The 10036-nt window shown below is 40.6% G+C and overlaps 1 protein-coding gene across 1 annotated transcript in view; it reads left to right on the top strand.

Moving 5' to 3' along the window:
- The first annotated feature begins 552 nt into the window (after positions 1-552).
- The window catches only part of LOC132834190 (cytosolic carboxypeptidase 4), a 248579-nt gene continuing 239095 nt past the window's right edge, over positions 553-10036 (top strand). Inside the window, exons 1-4 of the mRNA XM_060852856.1 lie at positions 553-561; positions 1509-1572; positions 7828-7974; positions 9220-9351. Of these exons, the coding sequence (XP_060708839.1) occupies positions 553-561; positions 1509-1572; positions 7828-7974; positions 9220-9351 (352 nt within the window). The remainder of the gene's footprint in view (positions 562-1508; positions 1573-7827; positions 7975-9219; positions 9352-10036) is intronic.

The following is a 10036-nucleotide window of genomic DNA, read 5'->3' as shown; positions in this document are numbered from 1 at the left end:
GGTGTAAAATAGATAAATATTTGTCAGGAAAATATTTAGAGAGCTGTGCAGGAAGAGTGAAGAAGCCGGATCAATTGATTACCTCAGTTAGATTGATGGACTGAATGACCTCCATCTCTAATGCATTCTATAATTCAAAACTCAATTGCTTTCTGGTTGTGTGGAGAGTGCAAAGAGACATATTTCTGAATGTACTTCCCTCGTATCACTGCATGTTTTACGATGAACAAAGCTGCAAAATTTGCAGCTCATTGACAGTCTGAAATTAGGCAACACACTATTTTAAAGATAGTTGGCCTGCACGGAATGTGTGTACTTTGTTGGCTGGTCTCCAGAGGCCAGCGATTATATATTTGTTGTGGTTGCAGTTTATTCTCAATCTAAAAGCTGATTAAGGTTGTTCTGGATGAGAGGTTGTTCTGCTTTGAATGCCAGGTGATGAGCCTGAAATCTGTGACAGTCAACTGACCATTATACAAAGTCAATTCAAATAAGTCTTGGGTAATTTTTTAGAGAAAAGGCCATGTAGGTAAATGGCACCAAGGCTTCAAAATGTTGAATGTAAATGCAAGGTGTACTTGTGCCTTGTGCTTTGTATTATTGTGCACATTCTGGCTTTTCTAATCAGACTCTATGTAGAAAAGACCAATTAATTTAAAAAATATACTGTTGGCATGGCAATCACTCATTTTAGAAACAGATCAATTTAAACATTTACAACATTTAAAAGACATTTGGACAGGTACAGGGTTTTGAAAGATTTAGATGGATATAGGCCAAATGCAGGCAAATGGGACTAGTTCAATTTAAGAAACCTGGTCAGCATGGACGAGTTGGGCCGAAGGGCCTGTTTTGTATGACTCAATAATGGCAATGAGAAAAGGCAAAAAAAAAGAATATATGTCAAAGAGGGCAAATGTCAGAATGCTGATTGAAACAGTGACCCGGAGCCAATTTCTATTGTCCCACTGGAAAGAAAATCTTGCATTTACATAGCACCCTTCACATCCACTGGCCATTCTAAAGCACAAATATAGCCAATAAAATACTTTTATAGTCTGTTGTATGTGGGTAATGTGATTGCTTATTCCCACAAACAGCAATGTGAAAATGGCCAGATAATTTGTTTTTTTTGGGTGTTGGTTGAGGGGCAAATATTGACCAGGGTTTTAGAGATAACTCCTGTGATCTTCTTTGAGATAGCCCTGTGGGATCTTTAATCGTGAGGGCAGAATTGGCTTTAGTTTAAAGTTCCATCTGAAACACAACACATCCATCAGAGGAGCATTCCTTAAGTATTACACTGCAATGTTAGCCTTGATCTTAGTTCTGGAGTGGTTCTTGAACTCACAGCCCTCTGACTTAGAGGAGAAGTGTTGCCATCTGAACCGCATCTAATACACAGCAAGCTAATTAATTGCATCCTATACTGTGGGCTCATTGCATGAAAGGCATAGGTCAAACACAATCCTGTTTAGGTTTCATGTTTTTTGTCTATTTTGTTGTAGAGTTCGTATGATGTGCAAAATACTCTCAGCATCCTGCAAATTCTGGATGAATTGCTATCGGCGGGTAAGTATGTGCCACAAAATTCAATTGCTATTCATTACTTGCATGGAAATTCTGGTTGAAAGCTGTCACAGTCAGTGTCATTTAGGTTGAATAATTTTGTTTTATCACTTTCTCCTCAGCTTTTTCTTTGATTTCTGTGGGCTGAGATGGGAATTGTACATGTCTCCAACAATGCAGTTTCATAATTATGAAAGTGACTGTGGTTAGTAATTCCCCGTGTATGGGAAGTATCTGGCATTCATTCAATATATTCCCTGGTAGCACATTTGAGACTGGAACTCACATCCTATTCACTCTCAGGACAGCTGGCTGCAAGTGCAGTCCACAGCCCCACTGTTCCATGCTTTGATCTCTTTGCAGTAGCCTGTCCCCTAATTTTAGTTCGTAAAATGGGTTTCAGTTCACTGATCTGATATTAATGAAGTTGATGGTGTGGAAAGGTATGTTCACCTCACTGTGTCTTTGCAGTCTCTGTACATAGCCAGGAAATGTTAATGATTTCACCAACCTTATCATTCAGTATTATTGGACTTACAGACCAAATTTTGAAAGCCGTTTACCTAAGAGAAGAATATTAAACAAAATAAAGGATTATCTATCTGAACCTTCTCCCATCTCCTGATTGTAGATTTCCCACATTGCACATTGCTATATGACTTAGCATGAGAATAGTTGAGGACATTGCTTCCTCTCTGTGCTAGCAAGCTGAGATAAGAAATTCATTGCTCTGAGCTCTCCAGTGCATATCTTGTTCCATGTGGGAAACTTCCCTTATCCTGAATAACCACATGTGCAGGAAGGCTCTTCAGTTACAGCAGCTTGAAGCCTAGGTTTTGGAGATTGTACAGTCATTGATGCCTTTCCTAAGGTGGTAAATTTTGTAGGTGACATGTTTATAGGTGTGTTCACCTGTGGCTTAAGGAGAGAGGGAATGGAGGAACACTAGGCGTTTGAGAAGGGCGGAGGGGTTGTACGTGTGTCGCTGAGTATACTTCACCTTCCAACCAGTATTCAATTCTAAATAATAATAAAAGTACTGGCTCATCTTGGAAGTGCAGCCAGAAAGCACTACAATTGACCTAAGCTGTACATGGAGGGGAGCGCAAAGAAAGCTGGGAGAGCAATAGTTACAGGAGATTTGATATTCGGGGAACAGAGAGAAATTTTAGGGGCCACAGATGTAAATCCAGGTTGCTTTCCCGGTGCTAGGGTCAAGCAAGTCATTAAACAGTTGCAGAGCACCCTGTCAGAGATGGTGGTGGTCATGGTCTATGGTTGGTAACCCTGACACAGGGAGACAGAGCCCTATGGTCGTGAAGTCAAACTTTAGAATGCTAGGCAGGAAATTAGCAAGCAAGACCTCAGAGTAAATCTCTAAATTACTAAATAGAAAGAGTAAATAAATAAATCTCCACTAAATCTTTACTAAATAAATCTCTAAATGGAAATAGGAGAATGAGGTGGGTGAATGTTTGACTGAAGTGATTGGACAGAAGGAAAGGCTTTCTATTCTTGGAACGGTGTGACCAGCTATCTGCGGGAATGGATTGAAAGGGTTGAGGAAGGGCTTACGCTCGAAACATTGACTCTCCTGCTCCTCGGATGCTGCATGACCTGCTGTGCTTTTTCAACACCACACTCTCGATATCTGTGGGATTGGACTGAAAGGGTTGCACAAGCAGAGCTGGGGTCTGTTGTTTTGTGGGCCAATTTGTTTGTGCTATTTGAAAGAGTTTAACCAAACTTGGCAGGGGAATGGGAACCAGGAACAAATCTTAGTGAGGAATAGCAACATTCTCAGAAGACTTAGAGAGGTAATCCTAAAACAGAAAATATTAGGTGATTCAGAGTAATCGATAAGTAATAAAGTCTAAATTAGTGTTCCTGTGCATGTATATGAATGTGTGGAGTGTGGTAAATAAGATTTTTGAGTGTCAGGAGCAGGTAGCCATTTGGATGTATAGCCTATAGCATAAATGGAGACCTAGCTCAAAGAGAGACAGGACTAGATAGTAAACATACCTGGATACAAGGTATTCTAGAGACATAGAGAAATAAGTATCTGGGAAGAGAAGTCTGAATCTTGTGGATTTGTTTGGTATCCCTTTTTTGAAGAAGAAAGATATCATTTAGATTTGGTTCTGGGACACATTTAGGGAAGGTAGGCCATAAGATGTAGGAGCATTTAGCCCATTGAGTCTGCTGTGCCTGTCAGTGAGTTCATGGCTGATCTGGCAATCCTCAACTCGACTTTCCTGCTTTTTCTTTAAACCTTTGATTCCCTGGCTGATTTAAAAAGCTGTCTGTCTTGGCCTTGAGCATACTTAACAACATAGCCTTGACAGCCCTCTGTGTTAAAGAAATCCATGTATTCACTACCCTCTGAGAGAACAAATTCTTCCTCATTGTTGTCTTAAATGTGTGATCTCTTAGTCTGAGATTGTGGCCTCTGGATCTAAACAGAAGTGGGTACTGAAGGGCTTTTGCCTGAAATGTTGGTTTTCCTGCTCCTCGGATGCTGCCTGACTTGCTGTGCTTTTCCAGCAACACTCTAATCTTGCTTCTGGTTCTAAACCCTCCCATAAAGGGACAAATCTTTTCCGCATCCACCTTTCATCCTAAGAATCTTTGCATGTTTTAAAAATGTTGCCTCTGTAAATTCAGGTTCAACCTGCTGAACATCTCCTATGAGTCAGGTCAGGTGCCTTTAGAATTGTTAAAAGTAGGCATAAATGTGCGTAAAAATGTATAGTCTCATTGTAAAGCTGTCAAATAACTGTCAAAGCTGTTAAAAAAAACTGTAAAAGCTGTCAACCATCAAGTCAGGGGTTATTAAGACTGTCAAGGCATTTTAAATAAATACAGTCTCTTCAATCTTTGAAAGACATGTCTTTAAAGTCAAAAAGAAAACTGTAATGTATTTTACTCTATCCGTTGACATAAGCATAAAGATTTCCATCACTGGATTAATGCTGCATGACTGAGTTCACAAAGAATTGATTACTAGATTTTGGCCTTTTTGATGTGGAAGTTATTGCTTGTTCCATTAGAATGAAATGGTTGTTTTGATAAGACCTGATTGAGGCAAAGAAATTCAAAAGTGGTAAATATGTTTTTCTGAATATGAATATTTTTCTCAATGCAATGAAGTCTGCAATTCAGTTCCTTTACTTATTAGAATTTTATTTCTCCTCATGTGCATGGATCCTGAGGTCTCCCTATGGTGGATACATAGTCCTCAGGATATTAAGGCAAAGGGAAGTAGGTGCTGGTTGAGGGTGAGGGTAGTCACGAGTTAGCGATAAGTTGGCATTGGCTTTAATGTTTCAGGGATTGGTTACAGAGACTGGCATGGAGGTTATGGAAGAGCCTAAGAGTGAAGTGATGTTCTGTTCATAATTCAGAATGGGGTACGTTAGGTGGAATATGTTGCACAGCTGGTGCATGGGGAGCAAGTGGGGGTGAGGGCTTGAGGAATGCTTTATGTGTTAATCTCTCTTTTTAAACAATGGACACAGAGCCCTGTGCTAGTCTGTATGCCAGCTCACATTTGGGACTCCTCCTCAAGCCTTCATTGGTTACTCTCTCCAGTTCTAATCCAGCCTTCCCTTGCATCAAAAACTGGAAGCTTGGCCATTCATTTCTAAACACCTCTTCACTCTTAGGCCCTCCCACAATCTCCATGCCAGCCTCTGTAACCCGGACCCATTGAAGTGCATGTTAACTTATCGCTAACTCATGACAATTCACGCCCTCAACCAGCACCTATTCCCCTTTCCCTTAACAAACTGAGGACTATGTATCCACCATAGGGAGACCTCAGGATCCATGCACACATGAGGAGAAAAGACATTCTATTAAATAAAGGAACTGGATTGTAGACTTTGTTGCATTGGGGAAAAATATTCACATTCAGAAAAACATTTAGGTTTGCAGAGCCAGGACCTCTCCTGTGTCTCTGCACCCAGTCTGGGAATGAGAATCCAAAGTGCATTCCTCCAAAGCCCCAGACAGGTTTTGGAGGAATTGGGTTGTAAATGACTATGCTATAAAAGGATAGGAGGGTGGGGGGGGGGAAACGGGTCATTGGTTGTGTAGCCTCCAGTCAAAAAAATGCACCGACCCCAGGAGATTTGTTCTGGCATGGCCAGGGGCAACAAGTATCATCAGAACAGGATTTACTCCTAGCAGTGGGTTGAACAAATTCTCCAAAAACTGAGGAAAGTGACTAGGCATGGACGTGCTTTGTAACATGGAGGTATATTAACTCTTTGCAAGCTAGAAGCAACTGTGACCAGTTTGCTAAAAGACAGTAATTCTAATCAGTGCTGAGTATAAAAGGGGATGGTTCTTCTCTGATGTTTGAAATATAAGTTGCCTCGTAAAGGAAAAACAGTGTCTCGGCATTAAAACTTTTAGCCATTTGTTACAGTAAATGCTTTAAAATGTAAAATATAGCTGTGGTGTTATTTCAGCTTGTGACTGGAAGTTTGAATCTCTTTCTAAACATTACCAGTCTCTATGAAGATCATAGCAACATAAATTTTTGCTAGTGGTGGAAAGGGTTGGAAAATAGTTCATAAAGCATACACACGTTATTAATAGAAATACTGTATAGAATACAAAAGCAGGGAAGTTACACTATAACTCCATGAAACACAAGTTGAGCCTCACCTAGAATATTGTGTCCAGTTCTGGGCACCACATTTGGACAGCATCAGGAAACGTGTAGAAGGAATTCATGGAAATGATCCCAGGGATGAGGAGCTTCAGTTATGGAAATAGGTTCAAGAAGTTGGGAATAGTTTATTTTGGAGAAAGAGAAGGCTGAGAGGAGTGTTGGTCTTCAGAATTGTGAGGGATATGGACAGAATAGAGATGGGGAAACCTCCGAGCTGGGTAAATACTGAGAACCAAATGACACAGGTTTAAAATGATTGGCAATAAAAAGGATGGCAGCATGAGAAAAATCTTCCTGTTGCATTAATGTTAGGAGCTGGAATACACTGCCTGGGCCTATGGTGGAGGCAGTCCAGCCGGGGCATTCAAGTAGCAATTAGTTTATTAGGTGAAGGGTTCCAGGGAGGGCATCAGGTGAATTGCTCCTTTAGAAATCCAGTATAGACACAGCAGGCTGAATGGACTCCTTCTGTTTTGTAATCACTCTGCCATACTCGCACAAACTCAATTCTTAGTGCACTAGCCTCCTACATCCTCCCTTACCTCTCTCCAAGGCCCCAAGGGATCCTTCCATATCCGCCACAAATTCACCTGCACCTCCACACACATCCACTGCACCCGATGTAGCCTCCTCTATATTGGGGAGACAGGCCGCCTACTTGCGGAACGCTTCAGGGAACACCTCTGGGACACCCGAACCAACCAACCCAACCACCCCGTGGCTCAACACTTTAACTCTCCCTCCCATTCCACCAAGGACATGCAGGTCCTTGGACTCCTCCATCGCCAGAACATAACAACACGACGGTTGGAGGAAGAGCGCCTCATCTTCTGCCTGGGAACCCTCCAACCACAAGGGATGAACTCAGATTTCTCCAGTTTCCTCATTTCCCCTCCCCCCACCTTGTCTCAGTCGATTTCTTCGAACTCAGCACCGCCCTCCTAACCTGCAATTTTCTTCCTGACCTCTCCGCCCTCACCCCACTCCAGCCTAACACCCTCACCTTCCACCTATCACATCTCCATCGCCCCTCCCCCAAGTCCCTCCTCCCTACCTTTTACCTTAGCCTGCTGGACACATTTTCCTCATTCCTGATGAAGGGCTTTTGCCCGAAACGTCGAATTTCCTGTTCCTTGGATGCTGCCTGACCTGCTGTGCTTTAACCAGCAACACATTTTCAGCTCTGATCTCCAGCATCTGCAGACCACACTTTTTACTCCTACATACAATAACATTCTATTCAGACCGAAAGTAGCGCAATCCAATGCTAGAGAAACAGAAACCTGAGATGGTTCTTCGCCTGTATTCCTTCAGCATCATCAGGTTACATTTTAGAGAAGCTCATCAAACTTATGCCAACTCATGAAGAGAATTATCTTCCATTACTTCTCTACATCTCCACCTTTGAGAACCTCTTTAAAACAAACTCCTTTGGCTACGCTATTTGTCCTAATCACTCTTTCCTTTGCTTTGCATCATTTTTAAATCCTGGTTTTGCTCACGTGAAGCTTTATATAAGATAAGATGTTAGATTAACATTTTATTACGTTTTTTAAATCTTCATTTTGTTTTAGGGACAGTCAAAAGGATCCGTTACATGATTTCTAAAGGAGGCAGTGAGGCACTCTTACACACACTTATTAACATGACCAGAATATTTCCTCCAAATTACGATGTCCTCTTGCCTCTATTGCACTTGATCATCAAAGTTGGACAAAGAGGTAAGAAACAGAGTTTAATGTTGTATTTTGCATTTTGGCATTTGAGAAAGGAAATGCTATTGATGTGGGCTTAAGGTGAGAGGTGAAAGATTTAAGAGGAACACGAGGGCCAACTTTTTTACACAGAGAGTGGTTCGTGCGTGGACTGAAGTGGTGGATTCGGGTACAGTTACAATGTTCAAAAGACATTTGGATAAGTTCATGAATAGGAAGGATTTGGAAGGAAATGGGCCACGTGTAGGCAGGTGGGATGAGCTTAGTTTGAGATTATGGTGAGTATGGACTTGATGGACTGAAGGGTCTGTTTCCATGCTGTATGACTCTATGACTTTATGTGAAATTGCAACAAAGGACAGTTAAGAAAATGTAATTGTGTGCAGAATTACAAACAATATGGCAGAGGATGTATGACAGTCATTTCTAGAAAGCCAAGTTCAAAACAGACACTTAAAATTATTTTTTTTCTGACTGGAAAGCTGTAGTTTGTGATGTTGCACAAGGGAATTTCTTGTGCGCTATACAAATGTAACTATCATAGATCAGAAACTGAGAAGCAAAACCAAAATTTTCAGAGAACACCTAACTAAGGAAATGACAATTGGTGATAAATGTTGTGAAAGATTGCAAAAGGTAAATTATTAAGCAGTTGTAGGCCAGTGTGTAAAATTACGATGTAATACCACTGAACATTAAGAATGACAGATGAAAACAGTGACTTCAATGGCAAGGGTTCAAATGGAGCATACAAACAGAGATCATTTTCTTAGTGTAAATTGATAAGGTGAGGATAGAAGATGTGGAATCTTTAATTTTTGATGGTAGTGGCTTAGGAAAGAATATCCAAGCTGGGATATAATGGTGAACCTGTATACAATCTTAATTAATTATCAGATATGGCTTATGTGAATTACATATTGGATATTGTGTACCATTGGCCTGTAACAAAATGGATCTAAAAGCAAGTTGTTTTACAAAGTGCGTTTGTTATTAAAGTGTCTGGGGAGAATGTAGTAATGTGGAGAAAAACATGATTGCCAGCTGAATGAACTAAAATGGCTTCTTACATTGGATGATTCTAGAACAATTTATTCTAGTGATATAAGAAAGACAGAGAACATCCTATGGTCAATAATAGGCTTTTGGAAATCTGTCCCAGCTCCATTTTGACCACCGAATAGGGGACATAATTAATTGTCACTCCATCTGGAGTTTTGTAAAACTATATCTGATGACGTTTTGTCACAGACAAGAGGTTTGGACAGAAAGCTCAAGAAATTGGAGCCATTAATGAGACCTTGAACCTACTGAAGCACAGTCTACCACAGCCCAAGTACGTCACTCCCTGTTTGTGGGTTCTCAAGATCTATGCTACAAGTGGTAAGTGTCACCGAAGGTCACAAACGTGGAAACTTTAAATGAAACTTCTTCTATCAAGTTCTACTGTGACCTGCAATAATTGAGAGCTTTGTAATGGACTCCAGGATTTCTGACTCTCTAGACATCAGTTTTAGTGGAATGCGATTCTTGTAATCTACCTGCTGAGCTTGTTGAGAAATTCAAATCAAATAAGCTGTGTCTGTGACTACATTTGGCTGCACTTCAAATTTATTTCAGTGTCTTTGGATCATTTCCTTTGGGCTTCATGTAATTGAATTTAACTCATTCACTTACTCCCATGCTGCAATGTTCCCACTCATTTGCTTACTCGGAATTCTCTGATCCTTTCAATAGCTAAAATTATTCTGATATTCATTTCGGAGTCCTATACTCATCTGCTATTCATCCTTCGATCAGGGTTTGTGACTTCTAACATATTATTGGATACTTGCTTGTGGCGGGGTAGGAGGGGGAGCTTTATTCCCAATATCAACAGTATTTGTTCATCACTGAAAATAATTTAGCATTTTGTTCAAGATTTCTGTCTTGCATTGGCCGGGGTGCAATAATAAATAAAATGTAGTACAAGGATATCAACATGAAGAGAAAACAACACTTTTTTCAGCAAACTCAAATTCAGCAGAACCAAACAACTATTCATTTTGAACTTCGACAAGGGAGCTTC

Source organism: Hemiscyllium ocellatum, chromosome 39 (genome assembly GCF_020745735.1).
Source record: "Hemiscyllium ocellatum isolate sHemOce1 chromosome 39, sHemOce1.pat.X.cur, whole genome shotgun sequence".
Classification (NCBI taxonomy): Eukaryota; Metazoa; Chordata; class Chondrichthyes; order Orectolobiformes; family Hemiscylliidae; genus Hemiscyllium; species Hemiscyllium ocellatum.
The sequence above is the reverse complement of the archived record's forward strand: the minus strand, read 5'-3'. Positions and strand labels throughout refer to the sequence as shown.